Here is an 18,750-nt window from a genome sequence, read left to right on the forward strand (position 1 = left end):
TGACAACATGTGTGTGACTATTGGGGCAGGGCTTCTCGTAGTGGTGGGCCATGTAGCATAAGATGGCCACCACTGCTCACCCTGGCCACAAAGAGTGTCTGTGTAGAATGAGCAAAGCGTGGGTTACCATGAACTGTCTGCCAGTAGCTGAAGAGCCTCTGTGTGGCTAGCCTCACTGCTAGCAGGAAGTGTAGTCTTGGTTCCTCTCCACTCATCTCATCAATGCAGCTCTCATTCTGCCTTGGAGGGGCAAGATGGAAGCTGTACAAAAGGACCACTGGTACTTGTTGGTACTCCTTATCTTTTTCCCGCTTCTCAAAGGTAGGCTTTTTCGAGTTTTGGTGTCTTTTGTAGAGAAATATGTAAACGGTTTCCGATCAACGTTGACATTGTAACTGAGAATGTTGTGTTTTGGGAGAGATTTATTTCCAAGGCTAAGTTTCTTGACTATGGAACACTTCAACCACCTGCTTTCTTATTTTCAACCAACTGTCTCATCTGACTAATAGTGTTTATCTCTCCAGCTGTCCTTATAAAGACAGGCGAACATAACTGAGCTCTCAACAAGCTGATGAATATGATAAAGACTCAAACTGTACCCACCTCACATCAGCCAGAGCTCCCAGAGGTGTAAAACCAGGCATGGGATCTTTTATCATCTAGCGGTGATTGAGGTGTTTGAAGGTGTGAGAGTTTGATCACTGGCTTGTGTCAGCTCTCTTGATTTGTGAGGGCTTCAATTAGCCTTATTAGTGAATCCCCAGTGACACACACACAAAGCTGGAGTGACTGAAGACGGTTGCATCTCAGTCTAAAATGTAATTTGTGCAAAAATCCAAATCTTTTTCATTGTCTTGGAATTTTTTTTCCAACCACTTTCAAACCAAAGACCCAAGGACATGTATTGGCTAAAAGCAAACCTTAAACGTTTGTAAGCAAACCTTACATGATACACTGTGATGATTATAAATGAAGCATATTAACGACATACACCTGCCCTGACTAGTTGCCGTCCAGCAGAGAGAGAGTGTTGCTACGGTGAGTCTAGAAGAAGGGATGGTTCTGGACTGTCTGTGTCCGTGGGAGGGGAACCTCAGCATGGTGTCCTGGACCAAGGTTCCGGAGAAGGATCCTGTGGCAGTGTTCCACCCTGACTACGGCGTGGCATTCTCCCACCTGTACCAAGGCAGGGTGGCCTTCATAAGGGGCACACACCTGGACGGCAGCATAGCCATCAGTAACGTCAGCCAGCAGGACCTGGGCCTGTACCGCTGCTTTGTCCAGACGTTTCCTCAGGGCTCCTGGACCAGAGACATCATGGTGGAGCTCCATGTCTCAGGTACACCCCTCTGAACCGCAGCTGTTCCCTACTTCACATCCATGGTTATTTAATTTGTGGACTGTCTTTTTTTCGTAACTGCTATTGTTTCTCAGTGTAGGTTATAAAAATAGATATTTACATTTATTCATTTAGCAGACGCTTTTATCCAAAGCGACTTCAAAGAGAGAGCTTTACAAAGTGCATAGGTCACTGATCATAACAACAAGATAGCCACAAAACATTGCGAGTAGCCAAAACAGCCAAAGCACACATTGTGAACAACCAAAGTAAGTGCCAAAGGGAAGAACCATAAGAGCATGTAGTTAAATAAACAAGTTACAATTAAACAACATGAACCGCTATACGTGCAAGTGTACCTGTGGAAAAAACAAGCAAATATTTGAGGAACAACAGCTCTTTTTTATGCCACAGTTGTCACAAATAAGACTATAGTTATCAGGCTTGACGGACTTGCTTGTGTCTCTGAAAACAGAAGAGCCTGAGCTCTTCACCACAGCCGTGACCCCCGAGGTGATCAGGGCCGATACGGAGATGGTGGCCGAGAGAAGCGACAACCTGACCATCAGTTGCAACCATGAACACAACGGGACCGTCTACCAGGTTACCGTGGAGAAGCTGGGCCGCAGCCAATCGGGTGGCAGCACGGGCACAGGCATCATGGCGGTGTGCCGGGTGGTGAACGGCGGTCTGGTGGGGGAGGAGTTTATGTCCAGGGGGAGGGTGGACTGTACGGACAGCCTGGACGTGAGTCTTCAGCTGACGGAGGTGGTGGAGGAGGACGGGGGATTCTACCGCTGTCGTTTCTCTACGGATGCTGGGGTCCAGACCACCACTGTGCTACTGACGGTGCCCAGCCCAGGTGAGAGGTCAGAGGTCACACACTCACACAGTGTTTTCTCACCTGAGTTGAGAGGTCAGAGGGTTTAACCCTTGCGTAGTGTTCATGTTCGTGCGAAGCACCCAATGTTTGGAAGTCTGACAGGCGTACGACTATTTGAGTTTGTGAAACAACATGGCTATAACAATTTCCCCCAAGTGAACATTGGGTCCCACAGACCCAAACACCACACAAGGGTTGGTATTGTCTTGAAGTCAGATATCACGTTCCTATACTTATGTAACCCATGTCAGGGTTTAGATATCAAACACAGTCACAGTATAGTATATGAAAGTGACAGATTGGTGAACAGGTACAGTATATCACAAACTACGTCGGGTGTTCAAGCGTATTACGAAAACTTTATTCAGCTTATAAGACATCCATCTCACTCACATACGGAAACATCATTCATGTAAATCAAAAAAACATTAAGAAGACTACATCCGCTAATCCATGACACAGACTCACTGTGGATTACCACCTCCACCATACCAACCACTTCGTAACGGGGAGATCCACTAACCAAAACGAAAGACTAACCAAAAACTGAACAGACACTAATATGTAGATGATTCGTACAGAACCAGCTCTTACCACAGGAAGTGATGTGTGGGTGGGTTCCTTGTGAACAGGTGCCAGGCAGTATGAAAACACCTCCCTCACCCAGCATGCGTATCTCTTATCTTACCTTTGAGCCTTAACAATTGTATTACAAGGCCTATTATAGATGCTAGTTATTTTTACGAAGGTGTTTTAGTATAGCTGTTTTCTCTCCCTCAGTCTCTATCTCAGTCTCTATCTCAGTCTCTATCTTGTTGTCTTTGTTCCACTCTTTCACTCTCTTGCTCCTTTCTCTCTACTGACAGGTGAATCGAGCCTGTCTGAGTATGTGATCTACATCTATGTGGGAAGTGGAGCTGCAGTAGTTCTACTGCTCGCTGTCACTCTACTACTATTTGCATTGCACAGGTGAGAATCAAGCATGAAAACATGATCCGTATTCAGAGAAAACCACGATGGGTTGAACTGAGGTTTAACAATGCGTATGTGTTAGTCATCCTAGCTTGAGGTTAACATGCAAGGCAACCTATTTTGTGAGAAAGTGGTTTTGCTGTGAAACTGCAAACTGTTTTGCTGTTGTATCCCTCTTTTCTCGTTGCCTGAAGATGGTGCTCTCCTTTTGCTGTCTTCCTAAGAAGGGCTTTGGCACTGTGCTACTTTTACATGAAGTGGACTATGTGATGAGCTAACATCCAACTACAGGAGTCACTGAAAAGAGCCTCTGTCTCTCTCTTTCCCTCTCTCTCTCTTTCTCTCTCTCTGTATCTCTCTCCCTCTCACCACAGGAAGAAAAAGAGGAGAGAGGAGTACAAAGTCAGACTACACCCAGCTCATCGGCGGGTAAACATGACTTTATCTGCCATTCACACTGAGTGTTAATTGTTTGTGCTTACTACTGTAACTATACACACTGATACTTTAATAACCACCCTCTTAGTAGCTGCTACGCTAACTATCTACAATTCTGCTATCAGTCAGAAATCTGCCTTTAACGGCACATCTCTAACTCTAACTAATGTCAAATACTTGATATCTCTAATTTCTTCCTAGCACCCTAACACATATGAGAACATAGCTTTACATGACAAGATGGAGAAGGGGAGGACGGCCAAGCAGCCTAGAGAAAGCCCAATGTATGCCAACGTGCAGACCATACGACAGGAGAACAAGAGGAAGCGATAGCGAGCACTATTCTCTGGAGTATCTATCTGGTCTGAGGCCCGCTGTCAGAACCCATCACTCTGCATCTAACAAGCTGGGGTGGATGAATGAACCGCAGACAGAGGCCCTAAACCCTGGGACTGAAACTCTGCAGTACAAGGCTTCTTTGTACTGTGGGTAGTTGCGTTGCCATGAGAGGCTGTTGTTTTGCCTCAGATGAACAGTGCACATCTAGTCCATGTGATGTTCCTACAGAAAATCGCCGTATTTTTTTGTTGCTATGTTTAGATGCAGCTCATGGAATGTAACATGTTTTACATATTTACCACAAGATAGTTTATGTTTATAGAGACACAGATGGGAGATGACATCAGTAGTGATTCTGAGCACAGAAGTTTGACTGAAATTCCTTTAATCATCCTCTCATTTCACCCCTCCCATTTCTACAAGCCCTGACAGTAGCTTCTAACTCAATCAGCGTAGACAAACAATAACCTAATCAGGCTGCATCGTCCCAGAAGAACAGTCCCTTTGATGATTCTGCTGGGAGGGACTGCTACTGTACTGGCATGTGGATCTGGATGAGCCTGGTTGCTCATCAGCAAAGGGGGACAATTAATTAAGACAAATGTTTATATTGTCTGCATGTCAGCCATAGAGCAACGTTATTTTTTATAACTAGAGGAAAACAGAAGAAAAAAAATCTGATCATAACAGAGATTGCAAAACTGGGAATGTTTGTTCAATGTGAGAAGAAGCACACTTTTGTGAATGTCCTCCCTCTGTAGAGATGGAGACAGTGGCACAGGGAATGACTGATGCAGCGCGTCTGGCACTCGGCTAGAAGACGGCCCTCCTGAGGAGGTGAGGCGCGGAGAGATGGACAATGTACATCTGGAACACAGGGTTGTCTTTTAATTCATTAAGTATACATGGCTTCCATGGTATGTTGGGTGTGGAGGTGTTTCCTGTTCTTGTATTGATCTCACAGACTAAATAAAGGATCCTTCTGTCAAATACGGTAGGGTATGTCAAATGCATTGGCTTGAATTGAAAAGAAAACAATATGAAGGCCTTGATAGCATAACTTAATTTATTCTCTGTTTTTACTCAAATAACATAGTGTATGTACATTTAAAGTGAAAACAGTAATCTACACTCAAGGTGTGAAAAGTGCTATGAACAGATATTAAGACAAGTAACAAAATGGGGTGATCATTTCCACGGACGTGTACCAACATCAAACTGACATCTTAAGTGACAAGAACTGACAAAAAGTACATGTTTTTTTTTCTACATGATAGTGAAAACAAGATGTGGTAGAGGAGAAGGACGATAACATATATATTAGGATAACACTTTACATTAGTATATGTGTTACAGTGTAATTGCCTAAGGAAGTACAATGTAATTGGCAAGATGAAGACATGGGCTGTACTTGTATCATACATACATTAATGTTGTGGAATAGACTGTAAATATACACTGTGATGGTATTGCCACCAAGCATCACTTTGCTCGTTCATGGGGCTGTAGTAAGACTCTCCAATTAGGTATTTTTGTTAAATTTGTGATTATAGTGTTCCACAACTTAATTACATGCTATGTACAAGCAACTCAATTTGTTAAATGCCTTTTACACAGTACTTGCTTATGTAATTAAACTGAAACAAGAATACTAAAGTGTTACCTAATAATGAATATAAAAGTGAAACTATAACTATCACCTTGACTGGCATGGGAGAGATCCTCCATGGTAAATGGAGCTACTGTGTTTCCAGCTGTTATACTGGAGGTCTTGTGGAATTGAGAGAAGGCAAATGAACAACACAAACAATATTTTTTTTTTTTTTTTTTTTACAGTTATTAGAGTATCTTAAAGATACTAAGGACCTTTCTTAGAACGGCACTTTCTCTGAATATCATTTACATTACATTTAGTCATTTAGCAGACTCTGTTATCCAGAGTGACTTACAGTAAGTACAGGGACATTCCCCCCGAGGCAAGTGGGTGAAGTGCCTTGCCCAAGGACACAACGTCATTTTGCGCGGCTGGGTATCGAACCGGCAACCTTCTGATAGGTAGCCCGATTCCCTAACCGCTAAGCCATCTGACCCCCCATATCAAACCCATCTGTGGGTTTAATCCTGCCACAAACAATGTTTTTTTCCCCCAATACATTTTAAGTGGTATGCAACTGTGAAATATAAACAACTTTAGAGTGTTTTTATGTATTAGTTCAGCATGTCTTGGACTTTGTACCCAAATCTGTTATTAGTTTTCCATCATTGAATCCAAATACATTTAAATACAATATTCATGATGTAATGAATGTAATAGTTAAAAACAAATGTATGATTTGGCAGATATAAAATGGATGTCTTTGAAATTATAATACAATACAAACATTCACACAGCAGAGGAAGGGGTCGAATGACATTGAATACGGTGCCTATCTGTCATTTAACCAAACCTCTGTCTGATTGTCTCTAACTGTACATACTGACATTGTGTTCGTACCCTGTCCATGTGTTTCACCATATCTTTTATTTTACATAGTTACTCATGTCAAGGTACTTCACAGATACTGTCAAGATAACATTTTGGAATTGTGAGGTCATATACTTGGATCTCATTTGATAACCAGCTCAGTTCCAAGGAGGGAGATTTGACTTGGTGTTTGGCTCACACGCTGCAGATGATGTCGGAAGGCACTTCATACTGTGGCTTATGGACAGGGACTTAGGTCGCTAAACCCAGAGGAAACATTGGTCAAACCAGTTACACGCATATCTCATTGCCATGAAGTACAAACATGAAAAAGAGTCACATTCAAGGGGCTTCAAACAGTGTTCAGTCTGCTTGTTAGACTTTATGACTTTACGAGAAAGTAGGAATTTTGTTTTACACCAGATATGTGGAATCACTTAAAATAAATACTTTTGTAACATAACCTTCTCCTCAGCATTGCTCTGCAATCTGCATACCTATGTTTTTTTGTCATTTAATTTTTGTCAAAAGCAGTGATGAAAGGGCTGTTTGGAAGAGAGGTCTACAGTGAGATGACATAGTACATAACATTACATGTCTCCATATGAAAACTAAAAAACGTTTTTTTTGGTGCAATATTTTAGGCAACTGTTGTCACGCAACACCAACAAAAAAAAGTCAATGATAGTATCATAACTATAGATACTGTATGTACCACTCTGCATTAAACACTCATTTATGGACGTACAATTGTATTTCATACATGTTGCTATACAGATTTCTACATCCTTCGTAAGGATTTGGAATGTCCAGTTTTGGCCAGTCAGTGCTTGTCATTGGAGCAGTTCGGGGCTGCTGTTTGACTCGTAGCCACTGGAGGGCGATAGCACCTCTTCCTGGTGCTCTGGTGTGAGTTGCTCCTCTGTTTGCTCAGACAGGAAGCTGGGGAAAGTCTGTGCTCGGGGAATAAGTGTCATCGTCAAACTGGTTCCTAGACAGAAGGGAAAATGTAATGAACATTTTCTAAATCCCAACAAGCTTAATTTTATATTTCTGAGGTATAATCAAATAAGCTGTTGGTCACGTGGTTTGAAAACTGACTCAACAATATGGATAAAGACCCACATTTTCCCTATACCGCTAACAAATATATCTCATTTCCACTCGAAGAATTCTACCACAGATCAGGCTTCTGGTAGTCCACTTTAGATATGATGTGTGGGAATTATATGGTATGATGGTTTTCCTGGCTATACCAAAAAAACAACAGTACTCTGAAGAGAATTTCCCTTTCCCTAATTTAAATTAATTACCCAATCAAGTGCACACTTCATGTCATTTGAGGAAAGAGGACTGGATGCTTTGGGGAGGTAAATAAGGAGGGCTTCTGTTAGACTGGGATCATCAATAATGAATGTGAGGCAATTTGGAGATGTGCAACAGAGGTAAGATAAGTATACAGTGCCAACACTGGTGATTGTTTGCTAGACAAGTAGAAAGTGTCCAACAATCAATATTTCATGAGGTGCAAAATCCTACAAACACTGTAATCAACTATGCCCAGCAGTTTTACTGGACAATCCACCAGTCTAATGGGCTCAGCAGTTCAATCACACATCAATATGTTCAAGAGCTGAGGACCATTACTTTTTGAGTTCACTCAGTGCAGAACACGAACGCAAGTTTGATTAATGAATTTAAAGGGACTCAATGGTTTTTGTACTTCCATTCAATAATCTCAATTAATCAAGGGTTCCTATAAACGACTGCCTTTGCGTCTCTCAGCAACTGCCTTCGTTTCATATTCAGCATGTCCAACATATCAACTGATGCAGTGCGTTCTGCAGGGACAAGGACATGTGCTGGCAGGCCTGTGAAGTGCCAGTGCAGTAAGTTGGAGCTGGAGTGTCCTGTGGTAGAGCTGGCACTGCTGGCTGGCTGCACTGTCTGTGCCACTCTGCCAGTCTCCTGTGTGGGGTGCCAACCGTGCCACCATGGGGCCTTGGGACTGTGTGTGGTTCTGCCAAGACTCTGTTACATCCTCTAACACATAAAACACACCAGGTCACCTTGGCCAGCTCTGCGAAAATGATGTTAACACTGAGGTGAGAGTGGTAGGAATAAGAGGAAAGAGAGGAATGAGAGAAAACAGAGAATGTTTACATGTCTGAGAGAATGAGAGTTTGTGTTATATATATATATATGTGTGTGTGTGTGTGTGTGTGAGAGAGAAAGAGAGAGAGAGGCCGATGGGAAAGGGGTAATGAGGAGCCGGTTGCACCAGTGGGGTTTCAGAAAGAACAGGTGGAGGGAATGAGTCACACTCACACACACATACACACACACAGTCCCACTCTTAATGATAAAATGAAGTTGTGTGCCCTATGAGCCCGGTGAATGTTGTTTGCAGTCCACTCCCTTCGACTAACTTTGGAGAACCAGCAAAACTATCCTTTGAACATTTCAGTCAAGACTGGAACACAGGTGAATATCCTTCTCATGTTTCAGTCCAGACAGTCTGGTCTCCTCCTTCACCAGTGACATGCAGGTGGGGAACAGAGTTACCGGTAGTGAACCATGTGTGTGTGCTTAGTACGTTCACTAAGCACACACACACACACAAGTGCAGACATACACAATCACACACAAACTCTCACAACACAGGTTCCCTCATAGTGAACCATCGAGCATTGGTACGCATGCGCACACACACACACACACACACACACAGACTAAAAGGCAGACAGTGATTTGTCAGTGCCTTTTCATTACAAGGGAAGGTCATGTCACCCTATCTGGTCTAGCGTGACAGCTGATGATGGGCAGGGGGCGGAGGTGGGTTTGGAGAGGGAGTGGTACAGGCACCCTAACCCATACACACTCATACACACACACACACACACACACACACTCATACACACACACGCACACACACACGCACACACACACACTCATACACACCCATACACACACACACACTCATACACACTCATACACACACAAACACACTCATACATACACACACACACATACACACACACTCATACACACAGACACACTTGCACAAGTCCTGCAGTGTTTGATCACCCCAGATGGCCATCTAGTAACACCTGCACCAAGAGAAGGAGAGTCCCTTCCACCTGGCCAGGTTAGGTAAGAGCACTGACAGACCAGGCCAGGTCACTGGATACAGCACTATAAGCTCTGTTTGTAAGAAGACAGAGTGAGAGAAAGCGAGAGAATGAGAGAGGATAGTTAAAGACATTTTTTGATTGAGATAGAGGAAGACATCAATTGAAATGGCACACACTGTAATGGAGGAAGTCTTGTACATTTCCCATTCCAGTATCTGTGCTGGTAATTGAACCATTTCAGACATAACAGGGTTGTGCTTTTATTAGAACTTTTATTTCTGCTTATTATTTCTTTGCATCAGCAATCTGCCTGCGAAAGAAACAGAGATCGGCTCTGAAACTGCATCCCATTAAGTAAAATAGGCACCAGCAGATGAAATAAAAGGTAATTATTTCGTGTAGTTCCGACTTTGGGTTGAGAAGTGATAGACTTTGCAATATAATTTAACAAAACTTTAGATCTACAGCACCTTTACACTGTAACAGCTACATAACATGTTGACATTGTTCTACAAAACCTAACCTTAACTTCGTCTCCTCCCAAGGAGTAGGCTACGTCTACAAGTTTTTAACATTTTTGGCAACAGTCACACTGAAATAGGTAAGTATTCAAAGAGGGTAATTGGCTTGTGTGTTCCTGATTAACTGAATAAAAAATCAAAATAAATAATAAACAAAACAGCAGCAGAAGTAAGGCTCAGAGGGACAGGAAACAGTGTTCCTTAATTATTCCCCAGACCCGGGGGGATTTGAACGCCACCCGACCATGACTCAGCAAATTGAGCGTGCTGATTGGATATTCATCATGTGCACACTGATACCCAGGGAGCTGCTTGTCCCACCCCAAAGAAAAGCTCAATCTTTCACTTCAGCTCAGACCTAAATCAGCATCCTTCCCTCTTTCAAGTAATCATGTACTGATACAGCCTCAGTCTTTAAATACATCATCTTTAATTACAAAGTTAGCCTTCGTATGAGGTTAACACTATCTGTATTACTAGATCTATCATGTGCATCTGAGATGTTTTTGTGTGTGTCTGCTTTGTGTTTTGTTCATTTTCTATCCAGTATCCAGTAAGTGTACTGGATACAGTGACCAGTAATGTAGGCTTCAACAGAGCAGGCACAGGTCAGTGTGTACCTGTGTGTCATAATGATAACTTTTCCGACATTTCATAACTATGGTCACATGTAAGTGAGTCACTGCAGATCTGGTACACAGCAGCTGCAGATGAAATCGTGGGGTGAAATCACACTTGGGTACAGTACCTACGTCACATCAGCTTGTGCTGAGAGGTTTGATAAGAACAAAGAAAATGTAGGAAAATAAAGAATTGTCATTTATTCCTAGGAAGACAGACTGGTGCGTTGTCACTGCTGGGATGGTGTTTACTTCCAACAGCACCTTGAGGGGCTGGGAACTGAACAGTGCTGTCAGGTCACCAGGAACCTGAAATGACTTCAACTGAGTAACATTCAGAGGGCATACTTATACTTTATAAACTGGGACTTTAGATGGCATTCAAACGGTCGTAGAACGGCCCTGTCACTCCAGATCACCGTGTCCCCTCACTGTAGCACCGCAGGGCTGCACTGCCTCATCAGATACACTGACACATTCAATTTATTCATTGAGGACGAGAATAAGACAAGCTGAGTTGAATGTGTACGAGAACAAAGAAGGAGAGATAGGAGGAAGTGGGACAAGGAGGAGACCTCGGAGACGTAATGAGTAGGGGAGACAGTGAGGAGGACAGGGTGGAGAAGAGGAGAAGCCAGGAGAGCTGGTGAGGTGAAGGAACGAAGAAGAGGAAGGATGAGGAGCGATGAGGAGGAAGAGGAGGGAGGGAGGAGAAGGAGATGAGAGAGGAGGGGGAAGAGAAATGAGAAAGCGGAGAGAGAGGAGGAGGAAGACAGATGAGAAAGAGAATAGATGAGAGGAGAGATGAGAGAGTCCTGTGTCAGAACCCTGCTCACCAGGGGGGTGGACCTAATGGGCCGACAGGAAGATGAAGATGAAGAAGACCCTGGGCTGCCCACCACATTGATGAAGGATCTCCAGACAAAATGTTTCAGGCTTTAGAACCACATTTTCAGACCAAGCTGATTTATAGACCTTTGTAGTATGTGATACTGTACATAACCATTACAGTTTTAATGTACATCAAAATATTTATTTAACTTATTGACTGTACAAGTGCTGAAAGTAGCCTCTAAATATACTGGTCACACCAGATATATGAATTAAGTAAATTCCATCTTATCAAGTAATTAGTAAGTGAGGAAAATATTTCTTCGTAAAGATTAGTCTCAACCCTACCAGACTCCAATTTCTTTGATCAGTGAAAGCCCAAAGGCTTACTTCTTAGATAGGTACACTAATAAACTAATGCTATCTAATCTGATCAGGCCCTCCCTCAGACAGCATCCTGGCTGAATGCAGGCTGTGGTTCTGACCAGATGGCCTGTTCAGGCAGCAGGCAGGTTAAATATTACGTCTCAGTAACATTACCTGTGCAGCATGATCCTCCCACACACACACACACACACACGAACACACACACACACACACACACACACACACACACTACTCTTTTGACTTAATGCGCCCACTCTTTTGTTACCCCCAACTGGTTGTACAGCACACACACACACACTAATTTACTGGAGCAGATAGACAAGTCTGTGTTCTGTTCATGGTCATTACAGTTATACATCTGGGCTGTGCTCCACTGTACCTTGGTAACTGTAGAGGTCTCCCACGCTGTTCTGACGCATAATGTGGTGCCAGTAAGCACTCCGAGGCAGGGAGATGGACTTAGTTAACGTCTCGTTAGAGTGCGTCTGAAACATAGACCATAAAAAACATGCGTTTCTGAAACAGAGACTTTACCGAATCTCTACTCCAACAAGGACAGCTATAAAAAAAGAAAATCATCATTAATAAATACTTAAATATGATACAACCGTTCTGCTGTTTCAGTGGCTGATTCGGGAATGTACCAGCATAATGTATTTCGTGTAATTTTCTTCTAAATTTGCATTAGAAGACCTATTCCTAAAGTGCTGACCCAGAGCTAAAGCCGTCTGTGTTTTCCTACATGTAGCTTTGTGATTTATAGTTGTGAGTGTAAAGCCTGATTTTGGAATGATTCCCACACGGCGGGGTCCAAGACCATGGCCATATGGTCAAGGCTCATCAACCTCTAGGAAAGGCTACATAAATAAAGAATACAGATGATAGCAGAGAGGAAGGAAGAAAGGAAGGAAGGATCATGCGGAGGGGGGGGGGGAGACAGAGGCTAGATCCATGGGATGTCAAAAGGCACTGATCCAAAACCAAACTTGGGGGAGTGTGTTTGAGTACATGTGTGTGTGTGTGTGTGTTTCATGGGCAGCTGACTAGTGAAAAGGGTCATTCAAAATCCGAGGGAGGATTCCATAAAACATTGTCTCAATACTCAGAAGAAAGATGAAAACCCAAACGCATATAGACAGCATAGGGTAAATAATTTTCCAAATGAATATTCAGTGGCAGTAGAATCAAGGCTAACCATTCCAGCTCTGTGAAACATCTTATTGTCTCAGGTTTATATAATGAGGTTTTTATTTTACCTTGAGTGTCTGAGTTGGGGGAGGGGGTGTCTATCTGTATCCTGCATAAAGGCTAGTATGTGTCTTGTGTGCATGTGTGTGTTTGCCTGTGCGAATGTGAGTGTGTTTGTCTGCGCAGATGTGTGTGTGTGTGTGTGTCGCCAGTACCTGGGAGCTCTTCTCCATTTCTTCCATCATCCTCTCATGCTGCTGGGCGATGGACAGGGTGGCAGAGTGGACCCGCTGGTAAATCATCTCCCCCTCCCTGGTCTGGAACGTGAACAAGCCCTCCCCTGTGTCACACATCCTGAAACAGGGGAGACACACACACACAGACACACACACAGACACACTTTGATCATAAACCGTCTTTGATTACAAATGTGCAGGTGCATACAGGTGCGCTGCGGTGAGCCAGACACACACACACGCACACAAACTCACCCACACACACACACACACAAATACAGACACATAGCCTCAAAGGTCTACAGACACACACACCTGAACAGACAGCTGTCATTTCATTGCCAGAGGGCGTCTATGGCACATGCTGATATCCTGGGATGTTTAAAGTTCCAAAAATTCCTTTAAACAAGTTACTGACATACAGTAACTCACTAAGTTTATAATAGTAACTAAAAATAATTAAATAAAGCATGTGCATTATTCACTGTACACGCATGCACCAACTTACACACACACACAAAAATGAACACACACTCACCTTCCTGACTCGAAGGTGAACCAGGTTGAATCACGCCCGTATCTCCTCAGGGAGTTCAGCGGCCACATGACCAGTTTGACGCGGGCATTGTGGATGTCCCATAGATAGATGTTTTCGTGGGTGATCTGCATGGTGCACTCCCCATAGATGTCCAGGTTAGGCGTGGGCATCAGGTAAACGTTGAAGCGCTCTGGTGCGAGACACACAAGAAAAGCAAAACACAGGAACAGGAAGAATCAAATACTGTAAATTTATTTCAGACAGAACATTGAAAGGCAACATATCGAAATGTTTGATTAAATTATATTAACTTGAAATTCTAAGGCTAACCTGCGAATAAAGGAAGTCATTTCAGAATTTGTTATTCTAGTGCAAGGCTACAGATGAGTCCTGCTCTGTAACACGTCAGGAGAGAGTTTTACAGTCATTCAGGGTTAGGAGTGTGAATGGAGTGTATACCCTGGTAGACTACTCAGAGAAAACGACAGAAGCTTTTACCATGGCACAGTTTATGTAAAAAACATACACAATATCTGCACATGTTGGAGTTCTGCATGACGTGCTGCTTTGTTGCACCACTCAAAGTAATGGATCCAAGTTATGTCAGTCCAGATTATGTATGTTCTTAAGGATTAAACATTAACTTTGAAACCTACTTACAAGAGCATGAAATTCATGAATTGCTGGGATAAAGCAGTTTCAAAAAAGTAATGAGGCAAACAGAAAAAGTTGGAAAAGTCATAAGAACATGTGAATTGAAAAGTTCTTAGGACCGCTCACTGCACGGCTTAAAAAAAGTCTTAAGTTACAAAACTGGCTTGGAAAGATACCTAACCCTCAACCCCCTACCCTCCTGTGTGGAGTAAGGCTCTCACTAGAGACAGCAGGCACCAGGTGTCTGACTCTGACTCTTGTGAAGGTCACAGTTCCGTTGCTAAGACAAAGTTTAGAATCTGAGACATCGTCATGTTGTCAGTAGCCAACCCCAGGGCCGCAGTACAAATCTCAACCCAATCAATTTAAACAGGCTCTCTGAGAGAACTTCATAATCTAAATTAATGCCCGCTAATTACGCCTAATGTTTCAAAATAAGCCATGTGTCTGGAGCGCAGCGGAAATGGCGATGTCACAGCGAGGGCTATTTTTAGAGTGACTGAGAAAGAGAAAAGTGAAAAGTGAACTTGATTTAATTAGCGTCCGCTACCGCTCGGGGTTTCTAATTGAAATGTAAGGAAAAGCAGGGCCTCTGGTTCCTACCTCAATTTGATATCTTTCTATCTTGGTTAATAAAGATTAGAGGAGAGGACGGGAGAAGAAAGGAGATGAAAATAAGAGGAGAGGAGAGAAAAGGAAAGGAGAGAAAGGGAGAGGAGTGGTGAGGACAGGCGGGGATAGGAGAGGGATATTACTTTCTAGACACCTTTATCTCACTTTGTTATGAAAAGAAATTCTTACTGTATACCCCTGTTGTTAAACTGTCTTAGTGGGTAAAAGTTTGTGACGAGCATTTTTACTGCTGATTAAATTAAATGGTTCTGTTACTATAGATTTTGCACATTCCAAAAAAAAAAAAACGATGTCCAAAGCATAGTAATGAAAAAAGGATTAATTGTGCTGCAAGAAAGGAGAGACGAGCCCATGGGCCCGTTTTCTTTTTCAATTACACGTATTTTTCTTTCATTTTTTTCATTTTTCTTTCTTTTCTTTTTCCTTCCACAGCGAAGGTACAAATGACACCGAGCGTATGCGGTAGCCCTCTGTCCTGCGTGCTCCCGTCTGTTTCCTGGGTGGAGGATGTGGGGAAGCACATTTATTTCTCATGGCTTTAAGAGCTATAATCTCATCCATCTCTGTGACACGCTTCATTATGAGGGAACCCAGTGATGCACAGCACCTCTCATTAGGCTTGGAACCCAGCCCTAGCCACAGCCAGGAACCTGGACACTTTCTCTTTCTCTCTCTGTCTGTCTGTCTGTCTGTCTGTCTGTCTGTCTGTCTGTCTGTCTGTCTGTCTGTCTCTCACACACACATTACATTACACACGTTCATGCACTTGATCAAGAGTGCATGGGAGTCAAAATACACACACACACACACACAAGCGCACGCACGCACCGACAAAACAAATGCACACACGACTAGATGATATTGACATCGCTCCCTGCTTGCGGCAACTAATTGGATAGTCGTTGCTGTGCTCAGGCAGGCCTTAGGGGGGTCTGCGTAACATTAACACGTTTGTCTCAGGCTCTAAACACCAGCCGGGGGGGGGGGGGGGGGGGGGGGGGGGGCCGGGTGGAGGCCGGGGGGGAGGTCGGGGGGAGCAAAGGCTGACCCGGAATGGCTTGTGTTAGCAGGGCCTAATTGGGCACTCACCGTTCTGCTCCCTCTGCGCCCCTGCAGCCAGCAGGTCCGGCTCGCCCAAGCTGATGTCGTTCAGACGGGTGCCCAGGCACTCCACGCACAGCAGCTTACACCACTCCTCAGCATCCAGCTCTGCTCGCGCGGCACAGGCAACACAGGGTTAAACCAATTGCAGGTATCTGGGTGTGTGTGTGTGTGTACTATACCGTTTCGCGCCTGCACGCCAGCAAACACACACTTAGGCGCACACACACACACACATGTGCTCACATGAAAACACACACATACAATAACTGAGGAACCCGCACATACAAACACGCACACACACACACAATAAACACATAAATCAAACAAAGATCGCGGAAAAGAATCCCGAGTCTGCAGGACATGAGTACAGGTAACCAGACCTGTAGAAAAAAATATATGTGATTGATTCAGGTCTGATGAAAAGAGGCAGGCAGTTCATGAACACAAAACGGCAGATGAATGCTGAATTTCCTCTCTGTTTTCTTCTTTTCTGTTCTCTCCATCTCCTCCCATTGCAGTGCAGTAGCCTTGGTACAACAACACAGTCAAAAGCTGATGGTATCAAAAAGCTCACAGCTGGAGATCAACCGACAAGACAATCGATAGCCTATTATCCAAATTGAAGGACGGGACAGGTTTTTCTGTTAGAGAACATTTAATTGGAGAGATTTCTCTGTGAAAGAAATAATTAGCAGGGCAGAATTCTGTCTGTAAGACTGTGAGAAGGCATCAGCAACCTATTAATCCAACTTGACTGTCTCAATAATCATTCCATCAAACACTATGCAAAACCACCAGGTTTCAGACGTGATTTGTATTAGGATTTAAATGTTTAATTGTCGACTGAACTCTCAAGTTGCACAGCAGAAAGTTGTATGAATAGCAGTTTTTTTTAAGTATATGATTACAATGGGAAATAAGATCTCCAATTGTTTTGTGTGAGTTTTGGTAAGAGTCAGTGAGGTATGAAATGAGGCAAGCGCCCGAGTTGTTTATCTTTGTACAGCTCCTCCACCCTAGCCCCAACAGAATTCTGGGATATGTCACTGTGGCCACTGATGTGTACAGAGATGCATATGAAAGTGAAGGGATGCCACAGTGAGCTTGTGTGTGTGTTGCTCTATTTTAAGACACACACACACCATTGCTCACTTCACTTCCACATGCATCTCTGTTTTCATTTGTGATGTCCCCAGAACTGGTGAAGTTACGGTTCCTTCCCAGACCTCTCTCCCTCAGTCAATCCCTCGAACACACACACACACACACATACACTTTTTGGGCCGCTGAGTGGAAAATCGTATAAACAAACACTTCATCAGTGAGGCAGTTTCTCTAGTGGATGGGATGATGCATGACAGGACTGGAGAGGGTGATTGCATATGAGTGTGGGGGGTAGAGAGAGACAGAAAGAGAGAGAGAGACAGAGAAAAAGAGAGAAAGAAAGTGAGAGAGAGTTGGAGAGAAAGAGAGAGAGGTGGAGAGAAAGAGAGAGAGAGAGGCGTACAGCCATACTTAGGGACTGTGGGAGGGCCAGAGAGGGGGGTGGGAAGTGAAGGACCCTGGAAGGTCAGCATGCTACATGTGGTGGACCCGGGATGGAGCAGACATCCATATGGCTGGGGGAGAGAGGGGGAGGGTGGAACTGAGGCCAGGGAGGGTGTGTGTGGAGAGAAAGAGAGAGAGGAGTTCACTGTCCTTCCAGTCTCATGAGATGCTGTATATTTTAAGAGTATCAAACACTTGTCCTACTTTGTTAGAAAACTTGAAAAACCAGGTGCCTAATTAAAGAAAGCTAACTTTTGTTGCGTTTGTTTACTTTCAGTAAACAACAGTCTGCGTTTTTCAGTCTGGTTTGTAGTTTAGCATAACTCAGTAACAAAAAGGTTCTCTTTTAATAAGACAAAGGTAATATTTTACAAATACAAGGCTTAAGGTAGGCTCCAAAGGCAGCCTAGCACATTGCAGACAGTTCAAAGGTCATAGTTCAAAGGCAACAGCAATAATTACAGTGTGTAATTTGGCTTGAATCACATACTGTAGCAAATTAATTCTGTAGTACCTGCAATGGGAAAATCAATAATTCCAGTTATATCCCTCCTTCTTAATACAGCAGAAATGAACAGAGTTGGATAAGCTCCAGTGCTCGCCTCTCTCTCTCTCTCTCTCTCTCTCTCTCTCTCTCTCTCTCTCTCTCTCTCTCTCTCTCTCTCTCTCTCTCACTCTCACTCTCACTCTCACTCTCACTCTCACTCTCACTCTCACTCTCACTCTCTCTCTCTCTCTCTCTCTGTCTCTCTATCTCTGCAACTCTCTCAAACTCCCTCCCTCAGTCTGTATCCTGTACTTTCTTTTCTAACTGTCTGTCCTTCCCACTCCAGCAGATGAGCTTCAAGGTGATAAACAGATGAGCTTCAAGGTGATAAACAGATGAGCTTCAATGTGATAAACAGATGAGCTTCAATGTGA

At 43.5% G+C, this 18,750-nt stretch overlaps 2 protein-coding genes across 3 annotated transcripts in view; one reads left to right on the forward strand and one right to left on the reverse strand.

The window, feature by feature from the left end:
• The first annotated feature begins 251 nt into the window (after nt 1–251).
• Nucleotides 252–5,021, forward strand: cd226 (CD226 molecule). 2 transcript variants are annotated; one of them, XM_067251694.1, is made up of 6 exons: nt 252–321; nt 1,007–1,339; nt 1,815–2,201; nt 3,089–3,191; nt 3,569–3,623; nt 3,834–5,021. In XM_067251694.1, the coding sequence occupies exons 1-6, from the start codon at nt 255–257 to the stop codon at nt 3,963–3,965; spliced, it is 1,077 nt and encodes a 358-aa protein (XP_067107795.1). In that variant the 5' UTR covers nt 252–254; the 3' UTR covers nt 3,966–5,021. The 2 variants fall into 2 exon arrangements, with proteins under 2 accessions (XP_067107795.1, XP_067107796.1); XM_067251695.1 differs by having other exon boundaries at nt 4,733–5,021.
• A 2,247-nt stretch (nt 5,022–7,268) lies between these two features.
• dok6 (docking protein 6) overlaps nt 7,269–18,750 on the reverse strand; it is a 32,733-nt gene continuing 21,251 nt past the window's right edge. The window contains exons 4-8 of the mRNA XM_067252085.1: nt 16,267–16,386; nt 13,891–14,080; nt 13,332–13,470; nt 12,308–12,413; nt 7,269–7,426 (exon numbers count right to left, since the gene is read on the reverse strand). Of these exons, the coding sequence (XP_067108186.1) occupies nt 7,269–7,426; nt 12,308–12,413; nt 13,332–13,470; nt 13,891–14,080; nt 16,267–16,386 (713 nt within the window). The remainder of the gene's footprint in view (nt 7,427–12,307; nt 12,414–13,331; nt 13,471–13,890; nt 14,081–16,266; nt 16,387–18,750) is intronic.

The sequence above is a fragment of the Osmerus mordax genome, chromosome 15 (assembly GCF_038355195.1).
Source record: "Osmerus mordax isolate fOsmMor3 chromosome 15, fOsmMor3.pri, whole genome shotgun sequence".
In the NCBI taxonomy this organism is placed as follows: domain Eukaryota; kingdom Metazoa; phylum Chordata; class Actinopteri; order Osmeriformes; family Osmeridae; genus Osmerus; species Osmerus mordax.